This window comes from Littorina saxatilis, linkage group LG4 (assembly GCF_037325665.1).
Source record: "Littorina saxatilis isolate snail1 linkage group LG4, US_GU_Lsax_2.0, whole genome shotgun sequence".
NCBI classification, from domain to species: Eukaryota; Metazoa; Mollusca; class Gastropoda; order Littorinimorpha; family Littorinidae; genus Littorina; species Littorina saxatilis.
This window is the reverse complement of record NC_090248.1, coordinates 28,222,032-28,246,701: the sequence shown is the minus strand read 5'-3', so window position 1 is coordinate 28,246,701 and position 24,670 is coordinate 28,222,032. Positions and strand designations below refer to the sequence as shown.

At 41.9% G+C, this 24,670-nt stretch overlaps 1 protein-coding gene and 1 non-coding gene across 5 annotated transcripts in view; both read right to left on the bottom strand.

The window, feature by feature from the left end:
- LOC138964398 (E3 ubiquitin-protein ligase HUWE1-like) overlaps positions 1 to 24,670 on the bottom strand; it is a 177,788-nt gene that overhangs the window by 88,557 nt on the left and 64,561 nt on the right. For 3 of the 4 annotated variants that reach the window (XM_070336336.1, XM_070336339.1, XM_070336338.1), the window contains exons 26-41: positions 16,315 to 17,156; positions 9,558 to 9,680; positions 9,239 to 9,312; positions 7,838 to 8,121; positions 6,030 to 6,170; positions 5,605 to 5,733; positions 5,355 to 5,450; positions 4,678 to 4,792; positions 4,129 to 4,253; positions 3,804 to 3,938; positions 3,451 to 3,569; positions 2,962 to 3,049; positions 2,571 to 2,686; positions 2,316 to 2,367; positions 1,404 to 1,545; positions 775 to 910 (exon numbers count right to left, since the gene is read on the bottom strand). In XM_070336336.1, the coding sequence (XP_070192437.1) occupies positions 775 to 910; positions 1,404 to 1,545; positions 2,316 to 2,367; positions 2,571 to 2,686; positions 2,962 to 3,049; positions 3,451 to 3,569; positions 3,804 to 3,938; positions 4,129 to 4,253; positions 4,678 to 4,792; positions 5,355 to 5,450; positions 5,605 to 5,733; positions 6,030 to 6,170; positions 7,838 to 8,121; positions 9,239 to 9,312; positions 9,558 to 9,680; positions 16,315 to 17,156 (2,717 nt within the window). The remainder of the gene's footprint in view (positions 1 to 774; positions 911 to 1,403; positions 1,546 to 2,315; positions 2,368 to 2,570; positions 2,687 to 2,961; positions 3,050 to 3,450; positions 3,570 to 3,803; positions 3,939 to 4,128; positions 4,254 to 4,677; positions 4,793 to 5,354; positions 5,451 to 5,604; positions 5,734 to 6,029; positions 6,171 to 7,837; positions 8,122 to 9,238; positions 9,313 to 9,557; positions 9,681 to 16,314; positions 17,157 to 24,670) is intronic. The other variant, XM_070336340.1, reaches the window with a different exon arrangement.
- Positions 6,541 to 6,676, bottom strand: LOC138965752 (small nucleolar RNA SNORA5). The gene has a single exon (XR_011455521.1). It is a non-coding gene; the product is annotated as a small nucleolar RNA SNORA5 (small nucleolar RNA).

Sequence of the window (24,670 nt, the reverse complement as noted above, 5' to 3'; positions counted from 1 at the left end):
GTACAATAACCTGCTTGTGCAACAGTAACAGCTGGATTTGAAATTTGGGCCACATGACATGTTTTCCACAGACAGAGACTAAACCACTGAATACTGAACACAAATCCAAAGCCTTGATGTCCCTATCCTATCCTGAATTTCATCCCAATGTACAGTGGAACCCCCCTTTTACCACCTTAAAAAATGTAAGAAAATCAGGTCTTAAAAAGGAGGGAGTCTTAAAATGGGGGTAAATTTACAGAGGTTATAAACAGAGAATCTGTGAAAACAGGGTCTTAACAAGAGGCGAAGCCTTCAAGGCTCACGTAAGAAATCGACAAACAGTAACACAAACTCAATCACTCCGTCACACAGTAAGCATAGGTGACACTGTGCAAGAAAGCAAGACACTAGATCTAGATCTGTCTGTCTGCATGTAGCCTACTTATACAGACACGACTGCCAACTAGTCTCGGCCAGCTCAAAATAACAATGACCGAGACATTCCTTCGCGTGACGTCTAACCCTCTTACGCCATAATGTGACGTCTTCAAATGACGAAATGTTAAAGTTTCTACCACAGACATACACACGCACGCACGCACATACGCACAGACAGACAAAGTTACGATCGCATAGGCTACACTTCGTGAGCCAAAAAGGAGGGAGTCTTAAAATGGGGGTAAATTTACAGAGGTTATGAACAGAGAATCTGTGAAAACAGGGTCTTAAAAAGGAGGGAGTCTTAAACTGGGGGGTCTTAAAAGGGGGGTTCCACTGTAACAATGTTTTTACCTGATTATGCTGGTGATCTGTTCTTCGTCAAGACCCACAAGACTGACGGCAGGAGAGGGAGGGGGTTTCTCCTCTGGTGATGCTTCTGTGTCCATCTTGCTCTCCTCACCTGTTGCTGATGGCACAGGTGTTGAGGCTGTTGACAGGCATGAACATTGTTTTTGTTTAGAACATGGTACATGGTTAACATCAAGATTCACTACAACGCATATGGCACTCTACATAGTATTTTCTTCTCCAAAGTTTGAGTAATATGTCATGTGGCCCAAATTAATATGTAAAGCGCGGAGAGCACAGTTGTGGTTCGCGCTATATAAGCTCCCCATAATAATAATAATTTAATACTCTGACATTTGAAAAGAAAAATGTGTAAAAACATCCAAAAGCTTCAAGCAACACAAGCTCATATTACTCAAACTTTGGAGAAGAAAACTGATAAAAACATCGGACATCATAATGCACCATGCAGCTTAAAACATCCAAAATTGTGAGAGAGAAAAATCTGCAAGGCAAAAGAACTGTGAAAATGTCAATAAAATGTATGACTAGCCTGGCAAACATTTCCTGTTGATGCCTTTGACTGAAAAAGCTATCAGTTTTTGTTTTATTAGAATCGTTCGGCATCCTACCCTTTGATGATGACGCTGAAGAACTTGCTGTTGCGGTTCCTGAAGTAGATTTGTCTTTCTCTTCTTTGGCCATGGCAGACTTTTCCTCAGCTGTGGGTATGGACAGCATGACTGGTCTACGATTTCCCGTCTCTTCGTTCAGCTGTTGCACAAAAGACATTTGTATCATAAAAGTCAGCATAAGCGTCCATTGAAAAATTGACTTCCTGAAAGCACTGTGTTACTATATTATTTTTATTTTTTGAATATTGTTTACCCTCTTTCAGATTAATAAAGCCCAATGTCCCTTATTGCAGTGTTCCCAGTGAACAAGAAATGTACTATGTGCGAAACCCTCAACACGAACCGAATCACTGAAAAGATTGACCACCATGCAGAGTCTTGAAGCTTAAAGTCTTCACATGATCATCAAAAGTATCAGTCATGATTCCTTCTGACTTTTTTTTGCCCTTGGCAGATTTCTTGTTCCCCGGGAACACGACCACAGGGCAGCTCAGGCATCAAGCTTAGGGTTTTTTTCTAAAAAATAAAAATGTATGAAATCTTTCGCCAGCAGGGTTCTTAAAACAGAGAACCTACAAATTAGGAGAGATTCTAATGTTACTGTAGCAGCCATTAACCCTCCACCTGACATGACAGAGCAGGTGTAGTTCTCGAGGCTGCTCTTTCCAAATCAGTCTTTTATCTACAATATATTCTTGGAAGAAGTAAGCAGAAGTATCAACTGAAAATTGACTTTGGAAACATACTTTACTTCTTTTCAAGGTGTAATGGTGCCATGAAAGCAATGTTCCATGAAGCATTCTAAATGTAGGCTCAAAATATGGGGATTCAACAAACTTTTGAGACTTGATTGTTTTACGAACTCGTTCACAAAGCAAATGAATTTTATCATACACAAAAGAACCTTACCTGAACCATGGTTCCGAATTGCACACAGTACTTCCTCCGACCCGCTTGAAATCTGGAATGGTAATATAATGTGTCAAACTCATGATATGGTAGAACAAAGTCAATTATGGCCTGCTATCTTCTCTATCAAATTTCAAATCAAACTCATGCAGTGTGTTTCATTTCCTTTCACGTCTCAATCAAAATCTTTCTTTATCAAATATGACATTGAGAAAAGTTTGCGAGTATCTAAAAGCCTGTCAGTACATGTATTACCTGACAGAACATTCTCCAGCCATGTAAGCATCATGGATTGTCTTGTTGTTTCCTATGCTGTATTTACACCACCGGCCTGTGCTGTCATCAAACCACTTCCAGGTAGAACTGCCAGCCTGGAGAGAGAAGAAACAGCAAATTACAGTCAAAAGACTATTTTCATGTGAACAAGTTTTTGTTTAAGCCATATTCTTTTTCTGACATCCAATGTATTCCAGCAAACAGAACAGCTACTCAGTTAAAACATAATTTCCACGTGAATTTTTTGTAAAAAAAATTGTTATGGATCACTCTTTTATCACCATCCACTTCCACAACCCCACACACACATCAAGCCCATTCAATTACATGGCCAGAGATCAAACACATAGAATTCAGATTCATAGCTTACCCTCAGTGTGTTGGCTTCAGCCTTGCGTTGAGATATCACAGATATTTTTTCAAAGAGGTCCAGCAGCAACAACAAGGGAGCCATCCACCTGTAATCATATAAATAATCTTTAAAACTCCCCAATTTTTGTTTATCACATCATATAAATATTCACAATCTTTCAAACACACCAATTTTTTTCTTATCAAATGAGTAATTGTGTAAAAGAAAAAAGCCGATGTGACATCAGTTTTGGTGCCGACAAAATCTGTGTGATGCTTTACACACGTGTGCTTGCATGTGGGGCGTGTACGTGTCTGTGTACATCAACCACAAACACACAATTAGCTCTGAAGACATCTGAAGGTGAGCACAGGCATATGAATGCACTGGCTTGCCAAGACAATGCAGATTGCTTTGGTGAACCTGAATATCCCACTGCACCTCAGACATACGAAAACTACCAAGGTTGATGAACTTAAGCTTACAAAAGCTTCCAGCATAACTTACTTGGGTGTTGCCGATTCCTTGGCACAGGCCAGGATCTCATGCGTGGAGTTGAGAACCTTCACCAGCAGCTCAAGCAGCTTGCCCTTCTGGATGGCCTCTGCACATGGCACGTTCATGTCCTGCACACAACACACCATATTTGTACTGAAAACACAACTTTTTTTCTTTTTTTTTTTCTTTCTTTGGAATGAAATAGCTCAAACTTTCCATAAACTGTAAAGTTAACACAATGACTGATCAATACCTCATCCAAGCAAATATGTTATTACAAAATGTCTAAATATAAGAAAAGGCTAAATATCAAGCCTTTATTTCAGGTGGAAACTTGCAGTAGTATGTCCACACACACTGACCTCCAGCAGAAGGCTGAGAAGATGAAGACGAGTGCTGAACTTGAGCGCCTGTTCTGATGACGTCAGTTTCTGCGCAACCTCTAGACTGCTGCCTTCTGCAGTGACGTCCAAGATGTGCTCTGCGTGTGTGTGGACCTGAGGCGCACAAAGCAAAGAGTCAATATTGAGACGTGTACAGTGTGTTTACAAATGAAGTGTACGCAGAGCTTACGATAAACATAATGTATAAGAACTGAAAATAAAAAGTGAAAATAAATGTCATTGTTGCGTTGTGTGCATGTGTGTCAGTCACCTTCACGGCACACTACACCACTACAAGACCCACCTCTTGGACAATAGTATCCAAGGTCCTATCTCTCCACTGGCTGCCGTTTCTCTGAGTGACCACGGTCAACAGGTCGCACACCCGGTACACTGTCTCTGGCAGCATGTCCAGAAGGTTCAGACATCCTGTACAGTGAACAACAATGTTAACACCACACCAACCCAGAATCACTGATTGTGCCAGCCATTTTTCAAACGAGCATTTCCTGGCCAGTACCAATGTTGGCTTCCACAGAAAACAGTCACTCTATGATAGCCAGCAGAAAAGATTTCACAGTAATTACACTGTTTGTCAAATTTAGCAAAAACTGCAAATTGTACATTTCTTTTCTGGTATGCATTTCAAGGTGTCAAATACATGCTATCCCTGCCATAAACATAAATGCTAAAAAAAAATCCTAAAAAAAGTTTTTCACTTTCATCCTTCTTGTAGGTGTATAACGCCATGAGCTAAAATGAGAAGGGGCGATTAATAACTTTTCAATATTATTATTATTATTATTCATTATTATTATCATTATTCTATATCCAATGCTCAGAGGTCACATACCATCCAACATTCCCTCAGTGAAATCATCCAGCACCGATTTGTCTAGTGGATCTTCCTTCTCCTGTTTCTCCTGCTCTTCCTCCTCTTCCTTCTTCTCCGAAGTTGACTGGTCTGCCTGTAATCACGCACACGCTTTGTACCTCACCCACTCCATTTTTAACACACAATCAACACTGTCAAGTCTAATCACATCTCAAGAGAACTTTAATCATTTCAATCAGAGGGAAACAGCTAATATTCCCTTAAATAAACACAAAAAGTTGCTCTAAATGGTACACAGATAGTCAGTCAGCAGACAAGGCAGCAATGCTCAAAGGAATCACAAGATACTTGCACGATTATGTCTTCAAATCTCAGAAATTTTTTGAAAGAATGAGCTGTTACTTGCTTGGCCAATATCTTTTTTCTTGGGTCAATATCGATTACTTCTTGGGACTTTATTTTTCACAAAAGAAAAAAAAAGAAAGAAAAAAAAGAGGTGGTACTTGTTGAGCCAGTATTGTTTCTCTTCTTGGGCCAATATTGCTTACTTCTTGGGCCAATAGTGCTTACTTCTTGGGTCAATATTGATTACTTCTTGGGCCAATATGGATTACCTCTTGGGCCAATATCGATTACTTCTTTGGGACCTTGTTTTTCACATTTTTGACACTAGACTACATTCCAGCAGTGTGTACCTGGTCTGTAGACATGACCACACTCTCCCCCAGAGACAGAGCGATGGCTCTCATCATCTGATCCTCGTCGGACAGATCAACTTCCATGCCCAGAACCTGCAGCGTAAACACCACAGTGTCAGACTGCCGGAGGCCAACATGCAAGGCATACACACACAGCCGCAACCACACATGTTCAAGGTCTAGAAAGCAGGTGCTCGGCTACACCACTACAAGAACTTTTTGGGCCGTTCTAAAACCACTCACTCACCCTTGAGGCTCCGGTACTGACGGCGGCAGGAGGAGGGTGGGATAGTATGTAGTCTGTGGCCTGTTCCAGTGAGTTGGTGTTGACCAGAGCGTCGATGGCGTGCTCCCTCGTGAAGCCCATATCCATCAGCTGCAAACACACACACCATACACTCTTTCTTCATTGTGTAAAACCATGTAAGCTAATAAATATGTGCATGATTTGGTTCTGGAATTTTTGTGGGAACATTTCAATTCAATATGGTGCATTCTGACGCAAATTGAGCGCATCAAAACCTGAATTTTTAAATTTTTCTCCAAAATGTGCGGATTTGCGGAGAGGTGGAGCCCTGCTCAATACTTCCAAGTTGACTTTCATCAACACAGAATTGACCCTAACATTATTCAGTGTTTAAACACATAACTTTTGCTGTTCCTGACACCTACCTGCTGCATGTGCTGCTGGTTGATTTCAGTCTCAGGTGGTCGCCGCTCCGCTGCACGCCGAGCAGTGGTAGTGGTGTTCTCCGAGGGCCCTGGCTCAGCGGCAGCGGCTGGCGGTTCTTCTTCCTCCTTGGCAAGCTGCTCCTGAAAACACACAACACATCACAGTGTGAACTGGATGAAACGAACCAGGACGATGTCTCCTTTTTTTCATTTTATTTTCTTTTTCATTTTTGCCCTCATTTGCAAAGTGAAATCTCTGATGTCAAAAGCAAAGCACCTCCCCCGAAAGCGGCGTATGGCTGCCTGAATGGCGGGGTAAAAACGGTCATACACGTAAAAATCCACTCGTGCTAAAAACATGAGTGAACATGTGAGTCTAAGCCCATGAACGAAGAAGAAGAAGAAGAAAAGCAAAGCACAGTTCAAGAAGAGGTCACGTTTGTATCCCAAGGAAACGACAATTAATGTTTTAAGATTGAACTTCTAAAAATAAATTGTTAAAAAAAGAAGAGAATGTCTGAAATCTTTAGCCAGCAGGGTTCCTAACAAAGAGAACCTACAAAGAAGAAGCGATTTCAATGTTACTGTAGCAGCCATTAACCCTCCACCTGCCATCAGACAGAGCAGGTGTAGTTCTTGAAGCTGCTCTTTTCTTATCATTCTTTTATCTGCAATGTATTCTTGGAAGAAATTAGCAAATGAATGTCTCCCAAGGAGATAAAGTGTTCTGAGAATGAACTTTGTCTGTGTGACTTGGTCAGTTAGCTGAGGAAAATTACTTACGTCGTGGTACCACTCCTCAAAATATGCTTTTTTACTCGTTCTGGTTTTCTCCATTTTAAACTGTTGTACAAAAATCAATTTGTTGTTGTTAAATTAACAATGTGGTGCCTATTACTATTAAATGTCCTCCCTTTAGCCAATGCAAACAATCATTAACAAGAAGAGCAAACGCTCGATCGAGTCACTTTCGCAGTTCTGAATATTATATGAGGCATCAGATGGACAGGAAGAAATTGCTATTCACAACACAATGAGTCACGTTCACATAAAATTTGAGCCCGGTCACTTTTATAGTTTCCGAGAAAAGCCCAACGTTAAGTTGTGTGTTGCCGAACAGAAAAGGCTAGTTATCTCCCTTGTTTTTCTGATAACGTTCGTAAAAGGCTACAGATGTAAATACTTTGATGTAAAGAATAATCCTACAAAGTTTCAATCACATCCGATGAACTTTGTCAAAGATATAAAATGTCTAATTTTTCCTTTGACGCTGACCTGTGACCTTGAAAAAGGTCAAAGGTCAACGAAACCATCGTTAAAGTGTAGAGGTCATTGGAGGTCACGACTAAACAAAATATGAGCCCGATCGCTTTGATAGTTTCCGAGAAAAGATATAAAATGTCTAATTTTTCCTTTGACGCTGACCTGTGACCTTGAAAAAGGTCAAAGGTCAACGAAACCATCGTTAAAGTGTAGAGGTCATTGGAGGTCACGACTAAACAAAATATGAGCCCGATCGCTTTGATAGTTTCCGAGAAAAGTCCAACGTTAAGGTGGTGTCTACGGACGGCCGGCCGGACGGCCGGCCGGCCGGCCGGCCGGACAGACTAACACTGACCGATTACATAGAGTCACTTTTTCTCAAGTGACTCAAAAAGTTGCAAATTCACAGATTCAACCAAACTCCGAAACCAATCTTTACACTGTTCTTATTCTCGGGTTGTCTTTTCTCGCTTACAAGAAAACAAACAAATCAACATGCAAAATACTTCAATGCTAACAGTTTCTTCCAGCTCCATCCAACTCACCTTAATGATGCTCTCCCCACGGATGATGTGTGACAGGATGGCCAGCAGAGACTCACACATGCGGCTGCCGTACATCTTGAGCGGCTTCTTGTTCCACAGGTTCATGACGGCGTTGAAGGCCGCCTTCTGGGTGCTGATGAGGTACTGGGTGGCGTTGAAGTTGAGGGGCTGGGCGGGGGGTTTGGCCTTGTTGGGGATGCAGTGGGGGGACTCCAGGACGGCCTTGGGGTTGACCATCTTCTCCACCAGCATCAGCCACGAGTCCAAGAACTCTCCCGAACCCTCTGAAAGATTATACTATTGCGTTAGCAGAATGACTTGAAAGTCTGCCAAAGGAGATTTATAATGAATAACCAGTAATTTGGAATAAAGGTAAACAAGAAGAGCAAACGCTCGATCGAGTCACTTTCGCAGTTCTGAATATTATATGAGGCATCAGATGGACAGGAAGAAATTGCTATTCACAACACAATGAGTCACGTTCACATAAAATTTGAGCCCGGTCACTTTTATAGTTTCCGAGAAAAGCCCAACGTTAAGTTGTGTGTTGCCGAACAGAAAAGGCTAGTTATCTCCCTTGTTTTTCTGATAACGTTCGTAAAAGGCTACAGATGTAAATACTTTGATGTAAAGAATAATCCTACAAAGTTTCAATCACATCCGATGAACTTTGTCAAAGATATAAAATGTCTAATTTTTCCTTTGACGCTGACCTGTGACCTTGAAAAAGGTCAAAGGTCAACGAAACCATCGTTAAAGTGTAGAGGTCATTGGAGGTCACGACTAAACAAAATATGAGCCCGATCGCTTTGATAGTTTCCGAGAAAAGATATAAAATGTCTAATTTTTCCTTTGACGCTGACCTGTGACCTTGAAAAAGGTCAAAGGTCAACGAAACCATCGTTAAAGTGTAGAGGTCATTGGAGGTCACGACTAAACAAAATATGAGCCCGATCGCTTTGATAGTTTCCGAGAAAAGTCCAACGTTAAGGTGGTGTCTACGGACGGCCGGCCGGCCGGACAGACTAACACTGACCGATTACATAGAGTCACTTTTTCTCAAGTGACTCAATGAACTGTTCTTGGTGGTGTCCAACAAATGGAAATGTCTGATGGTAACATCGATGAATAAAAGAAACTGATCCTTTCTTTGCCTTCACCATTTCATCATCAAACTTATCCCTTTCATTCTCATGATTTTGGATCATACAGCTGAAGAGTGAATACAAAATAAACTGTCTCTGACAGAATCCTATAATTCAAACAATCAACACTGCCTCACAACAGAAAAAGAGCTCTTCCTTTTCCTTCACCATTGTCTACAAACTGATCCCACATATTCTCACACACACAAATGTGTAAAAGGTTCACAACACAAAATATAGAAAACATGTAAAGTACCTGGAAGATCTGGGTGCTCAAGGCCATCAGCTAAAGGCACTTTTCCATCTATGGACAAGGCCCAGGAAAATGCTCTGAAAACACACAAATTCAGTGAAATACAATTACCACATACAACTAAAGATAACAAAAGATAATACAAAGGCCATAAGAAAAAAAGGTCTTGGAAAATTTATTATCAGACATAGTTTGCATTTAGCAAACTTAACACACATTCTTCACACCTCAAAGCTTACTGTAGCCAAAAGACGCATTCACACTGAGGCTAAATCCACTTGACAGGAGTTCCACACCAATAAAGAAAGATGCAAACACTTACTGGAAGAGAGCGGCCTGTCCCCCACAGGTGACAAACTTGTGCAGCATCAGGTGAAACGGCTGCTTCTTCTCGTCAAACAACATGGGGGAGGTGAAGCCCACCGAACATACCAGGAATGTTAATCTGGGGAAGAAGAAACATCGATGAAATGTGTGTTCATTGCAACAATGAATATACACATACAGAAGTGAAGCCACGAAAAAGAAACTTCAATACACATTATCGTCAGTTACATATATTTAAAACATTTCATTCCTTGTTTAACAACCAATAAATTCATCACGGTACGTCAGCTATTCATCTTGAACACTCAACACAGACAATAAGAAGTCATCACCAACACAAGACAAATTACTACATTTAGTCAAGCTGTGGAACTCGCAGAATGAAACTGAACGCACTGCATTTTTTCACAATGACCGTAGTCCGCCGCTCGTGCAAAACGCAGTGAAAGTGACGAGCCTGTTTAGCGCGGTTGTGGTTTCGCTGTGCTGCATAGCACGCTTTTCTGTACCTCTCTTCGTTTGAACTTTCTGAGCGTGTTTTTAATCCAAACATATCATATCTATATGTTTTTGGAATCAGGAACCGACAAGGAATAAGATGAAATTGTTTCTAAATCGATTTCGGAAATTTAATTTTGATCATAATTTTTATATTTTTAATTTTCAGAGCTTGTTTTTAATCCAAATATAACATATTTGAGTTGTTCTTCGCTAATGGTGACTGCGGTGGGTGACATCAAGTAAAATCAATTTTTTAAATTACGGGGAATGATGGTGACAAAATAAGATAATTACTGCATTCTACTGATGTAGCAGTATCAACAAAATCACCATGAAGGAAAATAATATGACAGAAGTAGCACTTATTCCTGCTTGTTTTCGTTTTTTGTTCACAAAATGGCGGCCAAAACGTGGAATGACAGACCCCTGCCATGTTCACAACACATTTCAAACCGACAGCTGCTCTAGAAAGGATAACTGTTATCATTCAACGATAACTTATACTTGGATTAAACTGCACAAAATCTTATTTGGACAACTGACCCTCTCCTGCTCGCGTGCTGCGTCCGATAAAAAACTGGTAACCTTCGAATGCGCGGCGTCACAAATCCGATCCACTGAAGAAAGACAATTTGCCGGCCTGAGCGCCAGGAAGGCAAACACACATTTTTATTTTCAAATCATGGCATCATTATCGATAGATGAAGATATTTGGTCGCGTGAATATACATCCGTGTACCTCGCAACGGTGACTTTCGTATCTGCCGTCACAAACGTTCGCCAGGTTACACCGATTTTCATTTCTTCGCTCGCGCAGTTGAGCATGGATTGTTCTCGTGCGGCCTCAGTCCGGAAGACGGCAGGGTAAACACACAAATAGTGATGATGTCCCGAGCTTTGTGTACTACATAGAAAAGTTTGTGTACGGCAAAATTGATGACGCGTCACAGAAGCGAGGTAACTCTGTTCGCAGGTTACTTTCACGCGAAATGTCTCTGTGCCACCGCGGTTTCGTCCTGAAAATCAACCGTATCGCATTGATTTTGCGAAAACTGAAAGTGCAGGTAAGTTGCACAAGTTTCCTTAATGCTTACTTCGTAAAATTATTGATGTTAAAGTTGATAGTATGGTTATTTTAGAGCACAGGACTTAAAAATTATCGGGAGCTATGCAGCGACCGGCCATTCTCGAATGGTTTCATTCGTACGCAGGTGACCACAGATAATAGTTCTGCGAAGTTTAGGTGGCACTCTTCGCTGTTTTTTGGCAATACAGTTGCAGAACTGTTTGTGTTGGTATTGTCTCCTTTATAACATTCATTTGTAGCATAATTTGATTGATTGCACCAGTACAGCGTAATACATGCACAAGTATTGGCAATTTGGTGTCGCGTGATTTGCAGGTTACCTCTTTCTGTTTTGATACATTTGAGCAGTAGTTTGCATTTGATTCTAATAATCTGTAGGTATTCCAAGTTACACCCTTTTAAACAATCACTGACCAAAATATCCCTGCCCTGCTGTAAGCAGTTGTGTTGCCACAAAAAGATCAAACTACAAGGTAACCTGCAAACGGTGTCACAAAATTACTGAACCTAACAACACTAAACTGTACATCAAAAATTCTTCAATACATGACAAACTAACAGCAAACACTCTGTTTTCATGGAGTTTACTCAAATTGTTTCACAGAATTAGTTTATAGATATGCTGTGTAAATTTGGTGTCACAAAGTACTGCAGGTTACTCCATTGTGACCCCCACCAGTCAGTCTGCTTTTTTGTCCGAACCATAAAAGTTCCTGACATTTTCTTTTTAGACTCAAATAATACAAGGGCTCCACTTGACAGGAATAGTATTTTCCAGGTTGTAGCTGCATTTTGAAAATTTCAGTAAGTTTCCACTGTTTGGTCACCAATAGCAAAGAACAACTCATTTATATGTTTTAGGAATCAGAAAATAATGAAGAATAAGATGAACGTAAATTTGGATCGTTTTATAAAAAAAAAAGTAATTACAATTTTCAGATCTTTAATGACCAAAGTCATTAATTTCTAAGTCACTAAGGTGAAATGCAAAACCAAAGTCCGGCCTTCGTCGAAGATTGCTTTACAAAAGTTTCAATCAATTTTATGTAAAAATGAGGGTGTGACAGTGCCGCCTCAACTTTTACAAAAAGCCGGATATGACGTCATCAAAGACATTTCTTTTCTTTATTTGGTGTTTAACGTCGTTTTCAACCACGAAGGGTTATATCGCGACGGGGAAAGGGGGGGAGATGGGATAGAGCCACTTGTTAATGGTTTCTTGTTCACAAAAGCACTAATCCATCAAAGACATAATTGTATCGAAAAAAAAAGGAAAAAAAATGGGAAGTCTAACAGCACATGAACTTCCCCCTGAAAACAGAGTATGACTGGGTAAATGGCAGGGATTAAATGACCATACACATCTTTCTTTCTTTCTTTATTTGGTGTTTAACGTCGTTTTCAACCACGAAGGTTATATCGCGACGGGGAAAGGGGGGAGATGGGATAGAGCCACTTGTTAATTGTTTCTTGTTCACAAAAGCACTAATCAAAAATTTGCTCCAGGGGCTTGCAACGTAGTACAATGTATTACCTTACTGGGAGAATGCAAGTTTCCAGTACAAAGGACTTAACATTTCTTACATACTGCTTGACTAAAATCTTCACAAAAATTGACTATATTCTATACGAGTCATTCTCCAAAACTGGTTAACAAAAGTGGGAATAAGGCCCAAAAATAAAACTTGACTAATTTGAGTTGAATTATTGATTCAAAGGTTCTTTGTTATCAGAATGACAGTTTGCAAGAAACGAAAAAGCAAGAAATACGTTTCCTTACAAAATACAGGTATCTGATAGGGGGGTATACCCGTCTCCTTACGTGCGCATCATCGTGACACAAATTTGTTAATAATGCAGTCATATTGAATGATTATATGTTGTACTAATTATAGCTTGACAAGCATGTATAAGGAGTTGTTTAAAAAGAAAGAAATAAAAAAATATAAACAAAAAAATAATTTTTTAATAAAAAAATAAAAAATAACTTTAATTTTTTTTTTTTTTATTTTTTTTTTTACAAATATACCTTGGCACGTACATACAATATACATGTACACACATTTATATTGGTGACAGAAAAGGTTTGTGGACAGAAAAAGGGGAATAAGAGAGAGAGAGAGAGAGAGCGTAAATGTAATAACGTTGTAACAACCTTGAATTTGACGAGGTGTTGAATACGTATTTGACAATCACACATAAAAAAAACACCCCAGAAAATGTATAATTATATCAATTTTACTGTGATCAACAATATTCAGATCATGCAAAAACAAACACCATACTTTGAAAAATCCGAAAGAACAACAGACAATATAATGTGCCGGATATACAACAATAAAGCTTCAAGCAAAAGGCAACTAAGAGGATAATATTGTGTAGTGATATAGAAAATGGTGGTTTCTCTCTTCTTCTTCCGTTTCAAAGCAATCGCAGCCTTTTTTTGGTGTGACATTTTGGCCCTGTACTTTTGTTGCCGCTCTGCATCTTTCTGCCTTTTGTTGAGAACTGTCTGTCTAGGTGTATCTTTCTTGGGGTTATTGATTTGAAGTCCCAACGCTATCATTGTTTCCGTACATTTCGCTGTACGAAAACACGTAGCAACCCTGTCAGCCTCTCTCTTCTCCGGCGTTCTTTTCGCTTTACTTTTTCTTGCCCTTTCTCTCCCAGACTCTTGATACAGCCTCCAGCTCTTCGGTTTTTTTTTTAATGTTGTTCTTGAAACGCTGTTGTCGTTTAGCAGCAGCAGAAGATCCATCAGTTTGGACAGTGATTTTACTTTCAGTGGGTGACGTGGGCACCTCGGATGAGGAGGAAGTTCTCTGTTTCTTCAGTAACTGCCGTACGGACACCCTGAGGTCCACCATAGCCACCTGTCAAGCAATTCCAGCATGTTAAAACCTTAAAATTTGAAGAGTAATTATAAGTAAGAAGACCCAATTTGTGTTCTTTCTAACAAGATATCATTTTTGCTATCAACAGCAATGGTGAAATTCCTAATTGAGGGGCTATATTGCTCCCACACAGATAGTGCTTGGGATTAAGGTGGATTGATAGGGGGTTTTGAATTTAATAAACACCTTTGATTTAAAAGCAATAGCAACTAGTGCAAATATGAAACAAACATACAGACACGCACACACACACACACACACATACACACACACACACACGCACACACACGCACACACACACACACAAACACATACACACACACAGAGGTTTGGGTTTGTGCGTCACTGAATAAGCAGACTATAATGCAGGTCTCTCCAAACGGTGCTTGAACCGCGTCCTGTACGCATATATACGCACGCACGTACGCACGCACACAGATACACATTTCGAAAACACACGCATGCACGCGTTAACATTTCACGCACGCACGTGCAAACAGACACATATATAGACACACAGGGACAAAAACACACACACAAACACGCCCGCACGTGCTCACTTACACACACTCACACACACAAAACACAGAACAACACACCACAGAAACAAACACAGACGCATACACTCACACGCACGCACGCACGCACACACACACACACACACATACGCACACACACACAAACACAAACACGATTCTGGGGAGGGAGGGGGTATTCGGGGGGCAGTTGTCCGGGGGGGGGGGGGAGGGGGGCAACTGTCTGCCCATGGTTTGGGGCATTTGTCTGGGGGGCAATTGTCATAGGGAAATTGTTCAGAGGGCAGATGTACAAGGGGGAATTGTCCGGGGGATAATTAGCCTTCTACGGGAGACATCATTCACAACACGTACACAACACGTCTCTTGTTGTCACTGGTGCGCACAAAACTTGGTCACTGGATAAAGCATCAGATTCATAATATTCGCTTTTGAGAATGCAATACAATGTCATAAGTGAGCAATCTAGGTGAGCATACACCTTTGTTTTAAGAAAAGGTTTTATTTTAAATCGCAAGATTCCGAAGATGCCGTTACGCTCACTTCATGAGATTACAGGACTGACAAGCGAAACCCGGTGGGGCTGAAGAACTACATGGAATTCACACTTGCGTGGTTTTAATTGGGTGTTTTTTTTTACAAACATGCTTATAAATGAATGAGCAACAAAATAATACCAACCTTGTCATGTAAGATTCCCAGGTGCTTAAGCAATCGGGGTCTGCATCTCGCCAGTAGCAGAGGGCGTTACGAACGCAGCCGTCCAAAATGTCAACTACACCTTCTTTTTTCATGAATTACGTCATTATGCACGACAAATTGTGAAAAAAACGTCACACATCTGCATGGCTAGGTGATTAACAAAGGTGCAAACATAAAAATTTATGTTTTCATTCAGTTGAATTGATGCTAGCTTATAATGAAAACGGCCGTTACGAAGCCATCACGTGTGACACAAAACACTCTCTGAGACATCAAATTCGTCCAAAGTGTGTCCTCGGTTGAATGAATGCATTTTCTGCATCTTCAAGCTGCACTTGTTGACTTGATCGTAAAAAAAATAGTGATTATAAAGAAATTCATTTGGTTACAGAGGTCGGAAAAATCTAAGTGAGCGTGACAACATGCGATGCGTACGAAAGGCTGTTTTCAACTTCATTTTTGGGGGTCTCAGACACAAAGAAAATAACAACAATTGCACAGGAATGAACCTTTATCGTTTCACAAAGTGACTTTTCAACAAATCATGCATAATGAATTTATCGTGTCAATGGACCGTAGCTTCCAATATATGTACCGAGCCTGTTCCCATTTTTCTGACGCCATTTTTGTTGATTTACTGACATTATTACACTATATTAAATATCAAAATACAAATATGTTCATTCATGTTGCTGTGGGTGCTTCTTCAAACATATCTTTATCCACATAAACAGGGGGAAAGGTCTAACCACATTTGCTTCTGTAAAAATTTCGTTTTTAAGTGACCGACCTAAGAATTCACCAGCTTTGGAGAATGACTCATACAAGAAACACTTAACAAGGGTAAAAAGAGAAACAAAAGCCGTTAGTCGCCTCTTACGACATGCTGGGGAGCATCGGGTAAATTCTTCCCCCTAACCCGCGGGGGGAGACCATACACATAAAAGGCCACTTGCACACACACACAAAAGTGTACATGAGAGTTGAAGCCCTCAAAGGGAGAAGAAAAAGAAGAAGAATATATCAACTCACCTCAGCTTTGGCACCGGTGCATAGTGAGGGGGCTCCCAAGAGAGGCCGTTGGCCAGAAGTCGAGTGAGGGCCGATGCCACAGCGCGAGCAGCAGGGGTTGGGGTGGACCCTTGGTTGGTCTGCTGCTGGCTGCGACGTTGCCTGACCGGTGACCCCACACACAGCTTGACCAGCAGACCAAACAGCTCAGCCAGGGCCCGTCCCAGGCGAGAGGAAACGGACAGCAAGGGTTTCAGCTGGCGTATCTGGGCCTGTAGAACTGGGGACACCTTGGACTTCTTCCCTCCTGAGGTGGTGGAGGTGGACTCCATGCTGGAGGAGCTGGTGGCAACGCTGTCTTTGTCCGTTGCCGCGGCGCTGGTGCCAGGGGCTGTTGTGGGGTCACCGCCGCCTGCGATGCTCGTGTTCCCTGCAGCGCTGCCATTAACACTACTCCCACCGGCACCACCACCGCTGCTGGTGCTGGGAATGTCCGGTGCCGCTGACACCTCCATGGGGGAGTCCACAGTTTCTGAGGTGGTGAGCGACTCCATGGCCGCACTCATGCCATTACTCCCGTTACTGTGAGGGCCCCCCTCCTCTTCCTTCTCCTTCTGTGCGCCCCCTTCCCCACTCCCGGCAGCAGATTCTTTGAGGTGTGCTTCGCGGACGTCACTGGGGATGATGCGATCCATGTCGGCGCGACCGAACTGGCAGCCAGTGGGTAGGATGTCCTCGCTGCACAGCGCCAGCAGGACAGTGCTCTCCCACACCAGTGAGGTGTACAGCTGACTCAGTCCCTGCAGCACTGTCAGGCCCAGCTCTGACCCCCAATGGCTCACAGATATCGTGCGGATGTCATTCTGAAAACATAACCAGCATGTCTTGCTTGAATTGTGTTGGATCATTTCTATAGTGCATTTCGGGTGAAAGTCATTCTGAAAACATAACCACAAACATCTTGCTCAATCATTTTCTGAACTAAAGGAGACACAAGCCGACATATCTTCAGTCATATTGCTGCAAAAGGAGTTAGTTTCACTCTGAAAAATACTTAATTCTTCAACCCGATTGCGAGAGTGTCCAGATGCTACCTGCATCAAAATGTTTAAGACAATTCCATAATTTCAGAAGTACAAGCAGTTTTGGTCCCTTTGAATGTTGATGAGAGATGTCAAGACTAGCAAATCAGTAACAGCAGTCAATGACGTCTCACCATTGCTGTGTGCACCGTATGTCACTGTTGGAATCAGGGAACGACTCCTCAGCCGGCTTAATTAGTGCAACAACTTTTCTTTAGTTGTTTTGTTTAGCAGACTTTCATGGGGTTATTTCTAACATATCCAATTACAACAGAGCAGAGAAAAACCAGTGCCTGCCCTCTCTGAAAGTATGATTATAATGATGTTGATAAGACATGTCATGACTTACTAACAATTAACAGCAGTCAATGACGTCTCACCGTTGCTGTATGCACCGTATGTCACTGTTGGAATCAGGGAACGACTCCTCAGCCGGCTTAATTAGTGCAACAACTTTTCTTCATCAAAATCACATTTTCCTTGGCAAGTTTTTCAGCTTTTTGTTGTTTGGAAACTGACTTTCTTGGGGTTATTTCTATCAAATCCAATTATAGCAGAGCAGAGATACAGCAGTGTCTGCCCCCTCTGAAAGTGTGGTGTTGAAAAAACATTCATGACTAGCCAACAAGTAACAGCAGTCAATGAAGTCTCATCATTGCTGTATGCACCGTATGTCACTGTTGGAATCAGGGAACGACTCCTCAGCCGGCTTAATTAGTGCAACAACTTTTCTTCATCAAAACCACATTTTTATGGGCAAGTTTTTCAGCTTCTTTTTTTTAACAGACTTTTCTGGGGTTATTTCTATCAAATCCAATTATAACAGAGCAGAGATACAGCGATGTCTGCTAAGAATTAAACATTCCGATCACTAACTTTCTTGTTGTTTGATTCTGGATTTGGGAACATTAGTAGTCTAACTTTTTTTGAATTTATAATTCTTGAATAAACTGAACAGAGAACTAAAAAAATCCCAAAATGGTGCCTTATTTTAACAGCTTTTATCTGAAGCATTCCCCAATTTCGAGTAAATGCATGAGTGATCATTTTCCTATCCAAGCTACCAGGGCAGCTACACACTGTACCGTGCATGTGCTGTGTTGTGTTAGCTACCATGACAGCGGGGTACAGGCGAAGCCCCCCGGAAGGAAAACAAATTTTAGCATTTTAGACCAATATTTTGATAGTTCTCGTGTAAGCAAATAATGGATAGAGAGACAATAGTATACATATAATTTAATTTACCTTTTTTTGCCGCGGACAATTTTTTATTTTCGCTGAAACGTAATTTCCTTTTCGTGGAAATCCGCGATTTCGCGGACAATTCACATGCCTGTAAGACATACTTATAATATTTCCTCTCCTGACCCCACTGGGGATTGAACGTTTGGACCACAGACACCATTTCAAGTACTAACTTCCAGCCCCCATCAACAACGCCTCTTTTCACATCTTCCTATTTGATATTGATCAATTCCTTCTCTACTAATCCTTTTCTTCCCTTCCACAGAGCTCAACTGTTTACTCCATGATGTCAGAGTTTCATGTTGATTAGAAATATACCCGGTACAACTAGCCAACAAAAATAGCAGCTGCCGTTTTCTGATCATTACTTTATGCACCGTATGTCACTGTTGGAATCAGGGCACGACTCCACAGCCGGCTTAATTAGTGCATACATCATTCTTACAGCCCGAGTGACTCGCAATGTGAAATCTCAATGTTTTCTCCATGATGTCAGTTTCATATTTATAAGAAATACTAGCAGTTAAGCCCGGCTTCGCCCGGGAGTAAGCGGAGCCCTGTAGCAATTTAAGACGCTCGCTATCCCATTATCATTAGCTTTACCTCCTTTGTTTGGATACAAAAAAAGAGTTATCTCCCTTACCTTCTAGAAATTTAAAACCCAGGTGCACATCTGCGGCACCTAGGGAGTGTACGTGCACACTATCTTGTTCCTGCCTCTTGCCATCTCAGAGGTATGGCGACCACAGACAAAAAAGAGTTATCTCCCTTACCTTCTAGAAATTTTCGGAACTGTCCAGTTAATTTTTCATTCTTCATTTCTTCCCCTCATAGGAGCAATAGCAAGTCTCTAATATCACTGGCATGATGTGCTTGCTACAGGTGAACAGTTATCTCCCTTACCTTCTAGAAATTTCCGGAACTGTCCAGTTAATTTTTCGTTCTTTATTTCTTCCCCTCATAGGAGCAATAGCGAGTCTCTAATATCACTGGCATGATGTGCTTGCTACAGGTGAACAGTAGGCACTGAACTGGTGTTGCACCATATAGGCTGTATTCAATAAATGGGAGGTCCATAATCTGAGAAAGGAAACAATGAATCAAGAAACTAAAACCCAGGTGCACATCTGCGGCACCTAGGGAGTGTACGTGCACACGGTATCTTGTTCCTGCCTCTTGCCATCTCAGAGGTATGGCGACCACAGACAAAAAAGAGTTATCTCCCTTACCTTCTAGAAATTTCCGGAACTGTCCAGTTAATTTTTCATTCTTCATTTCTTCCCCTCATAGGAGCAACAGCGAGTCTCTAATATCACTGGCATGATGTGCTTGCTACAGGTGAACAGTAGGCACTGAACTGGTCTTGCACCATATAGGCTGTATTCAATAAATGGGAGGTCCATAATCTGAGAAAGGAAACAATGAATCAAGAAACTAAAACCCAGGTGCACATCTGCGGCACCTAGGGAGTGTACGTGCACACTATCTTGTTCCTGCCTCTTGCCATCTCAGAGGTATGGCGACCACAGACAGACAGACAGACAGACACTCTCTTTTATTATATGTACTAGCAGTCAGGCCCGGCTTCGCCCGGGTGTTTCTGATCTTCCCTCTCTCTCAGAAACTTCTAGAATCTTATTCCAATGAGAATAAGCGATAGATGAAAGTGTGAGCTCATACATTTGGATTAAAAGGCTGGGACTGACAGTGTGAAAGCATCACCATCAACACACTCTTTTTGCTGAAAAATAACTTTTTGACTTGAGTTATCTCCTTTTCTTAGGAAAATTCTAGATACTTGAAAACCAGGTCTAACATCGACTCTATATATTCTGCGGGTTACCCAGGTCTGTCGAAAGTCCGCCCTCAGTCCTTCACCATCTAGGGACAGTGACAGACCCGTTGTTTCCCTACTGTTTCATCCCCACAACATGCCAGTAAGCAGAATCCTGAAATCAAACTGGCACATCCTTCAAGGAAGTGACTCTGTTGGTTCGATCTTTGCTCAAAAACCACTCTGTGCTTTCAGAAAAGACCGCAGCGTTCGCGACCTCTTGGTGAGATCCCGTCTTCGCAGTCCCACCAACCCCACAGCCCCTGGGACATTTCCTTGTTCCAAACGAAATTGCAAATCTTGTCCCTTCCTCCACCCTGACACCTGCCTCCAAGGCCCTCGTGGCTCCTTCACGGTCAAGAGAACGTTTGACTGTCAAAGTCACAACGTTGTCTATGCGATCGTCTGCCTCTCTTGTCGCCAGATTTATATCGGAGAAACCGCGCGCACCCTTGAGGTGCGTTTCTCCGAGCATCTGGCTGACATCCGTCATTCCCGCAATAGGCCAGTATCCCTTCACTTCACCGCCGCTGGTCACTCACTTGATCATGTCAGAGTCATGGCTCTGTGGCAAGTACGTGGCGACTCCTTCGAGCGCAAACTCAGGGAGTCCCACATCATATCATCCCTTGGCACTACCTGCCCCGATGGAATTAACATTCGCCGTTAATTCATTCATCTCAACCTTCCCCCCGCTGTTCCACCTTGTGTGTATGTGTGTGTGTGCGTGTGCGTGTATGTGTGTGTGTGTGTGTGTGTGTGTGTGTGTGTGTGTGTGTGTGTGTGTGTGTGTGTCCGCACGGGTACGCGAGTCTCCTCTTTCGTTCCCTTTCACGCACCCCCCCCCCCCTCACATTTTGTTTGGTCTACAGACCTCAAAACTGCCGCTTTTCATTCTCCTCGAGTAGCTTCCCTTGCTTCTCTGTCTTTGTCATTTGTCGGTTTGTGCAGTGCAGTTGTTTTGTCAGTTGTTCTCCTCTTTATTTGTTCTATCGTCTTTCTTCTTCTTTTTTGTGTGTGTACTTTTGTGTTTTTGTGCCTGAAGAAGACCCTTAGGTCGAAACGTCGCCGTTATTCGTTCCGTGTTCGTCATTTTAACGTGAGTACATTGCTTTTTGGTCTCTCTATATATTCTGTAAAGACTGATCAGGCGTGCCTGCATTAGAAGAGAAGATACCTCCCTTCAATGTATACAAAGTAAGAGTTACCTCCCTTTGCTTCTAGAAATTTCCTGAACTGTCCGGTTAACTTTTTCTTCTTCATTTCTTCTCCTCATAGGAGCGATAGAGAGTCTGTAATATCACTGGCATTATGTGCTTGCTACATGTGATCACCAGGCACTGAACTGGCCTTGCACAGCAGGGGGCAGGGTTAGTGTGTGTGTGGGGGGGGGGGGGGGGGGGGGGGGGGGGCGGGATGATAGCGGGCGGGGGGTAACCCTTGAGAATTACACGGTATACTGGTTTGATGAGAGTTACCTCCCTTCCGTGGGTGACAAAGCATGACTTACCTCCCTTGTACTATGTAGACTGTATTGATAGATGGGGAGGGTCATTATCCGAGGAAGGAAACAATGTCTGGAGAAACTAAAACCCAGGTGCACATCTGCGGCACCTAGGGAGTGTGCATGCAAAATATCTTGTTCCTGCCTCTTGCCATCTCTGAGGTATGGCGACCACAGACACACAGACACACAGACACACAGACAGACACTCTCTTTTATTATATGCAGACCTGTTTACCCCCCAAAATGAAAATCAGGAATGCAGCTGGTACTTTTCCGTAATTTGAGGCATCTTTGAGTAATCTTTTTTATCAACCATAAACCAGCTCGAAAACGATTAAGCGACACGTTTATTTGCGCGCTACCATGCAAAACAAGTACAAAATTGATAACCTTGGTTAACAGTATGGTACTACACACACAGAAGCTCGATGACACACACACACACAAACACACGACACCTGATATATAATATGCAAGTTAACTAAGACAAGTTTACTTTATCTAAAAAAAACCACACCACAGTATTCAGGGGCGGAGCAAGAGAGCTAGAGGGGGGGGGGGGGGGGGGGGGGTGTACAACCTGCGGTCCAGGGGTTGGGGGGGGGTCTAGCTGAAGAATTTTAGCTATTTTATAAACAATTTGTAGTTTATCCTTGATTTTAAACATGATAAATTGGTGTCAGCAGCCACTCATTATTTCTTTTAAAGTTAGTATTAAATAATGGCAATTTATCTTCATTGATATCTGCTCAAGACAACAACAACAATTTCACAGACAGAAAATGTCTTTAGTTTTTTTCCCACAGACTGAATTTTTGTTGTTGTTTTTTTGCTTTTTTGACATCCCCTGTAACATCCCCCACCCCCACCCCTGGACTATTTACAGTCACTTGAAGATGCATGTGAACAAAACCACCTTACATTCTGTCACATCAGACATCCTGCATTAAAACCAGTCATAATAACTCTCTCCAGAAGCTACCTTTAATTTTAGAGGACCGATTCGTTTATTTCATTTAAACATTTTGTTGTAAGTTTTTCGATTCAAAGAACTGTGATCTTTGCTATTTTGGAGAAATATTAATGGAGATCAGTTTTAGACTCAGAAAGACTTGAATTTCGGCAACAGCCAAGTAACTGATGAGCGCGACCATACTCGACCTGCATCTATGTCTCTGGCGCGACTGACCGTAGTGAGAGATCGGTTCGCAGGTCTGAGAGATTCTGTGGAAGTAGAGACCTAGGTCAAATAAACTCGATGCGAAGCAGGCTCATGTTTTGCCAAACATAATTTCGTGTTTTTGTTTGTTTCCATGTTCATTTGTGTACTGCATTTTGTTAAAACTAATGCTGCGTCTGACCTCGGGACACGTGCCGCGACGTGACTCGTAACTGACTAGCTTTGTTGTTGCACTGATCTCAAGTTGATCACCAAAATGAATGTGGTTCGCTCTTCTTAAACTTCACCAGACACCGCCACTTGACTTAATAGTTTTGCCGATATTTCTGTACAACTTTCGCTTTTTTGGTTGGCATTTCGTCCCCACAGAGATCGGCCCTATATTACCTTTCGGACCAATGTCGATCTCAAATCCACGGAATCCGACAAATACCTTGCTGTGCACATGCGCAGAAAAGGCTGTTTCGGTCAGCCTTGAAATCACAGTCTTGGTGACTACCACAATTTCGACTTCGAATTTCCACGCAAGAAAAAGGTTCTCTCGACAGGAATTTCCGGAATTTTCGGTAGTATTCCGTAATACCGGAATTTAGACCCCAAATCCGTAATAATTCCGGACAATCCGGGAGGGTAAACAGTTCTGTATATGTATAGATAGAAGATAGATAGATAGATAGATACAACTAGCCAATCAGAAATAGCAGCTGCCGTTTTCTGATCGTTGCTTTATGCACCGTATGTCACTGTTGGAATCGGGGCAAGAATCCACAGCCGGCTTAATTAGTGCATGCATCACTCTTACAGCCCGAGTGACTCGCAATGTGAAATCTCAATGTTTTCTTCACAATATCACAGCTTCATGTTGATAAAAAATATACAACAAGCCAACTAAAAATAGCAGCTGTTGTTTTCTGATCGTTGCTTTATGCACCGTATGTCACTGTTGGAATCAGGGCACGACTCCACAGCCGGCTTAATTAGTGCATGCATCCCTCTTCTTCTACGGCCCAAGTCACTTGCAATTCTATCTTGTGTATGATGTGAAATTTCCATGTTTTCTCCATAATGTCATAGTTTCATGTTGATAAAAAATATACAAGCGAAATGAAAATAGCAGCTGTTGTTTTCTGATCGTTGCTTTATGCACCGTATGTCACTGTTGGAATCAGGGCACGACTCCACAGCCCGCTTAATTAGTGCATGCATCACTCTTCTTCTACAAACCACCTCTCTCGCAATTCTACAATTTGTCTGATGTGAAATCTCCCTGTTTTCTTTATAATATCACAGTTTCATGTTGATACAAAATTAACAACTAGCCAACTAAAAATAGCAGCTGTTGTTTTCTGATCGTTGCTTTATGCACCGTATGTCACTGTTGGAATCAGGGCACGACTCCACAGCCGGCTTAATTAGTGCATACATGGACATACTCTCTGTCCTACACCTTCACTCTCTCAGTTCTTCCAGACAGAAAAGGTATTATTTCATTTATTTCAATTTGACCTCTGACAGAAACTTATTACAGC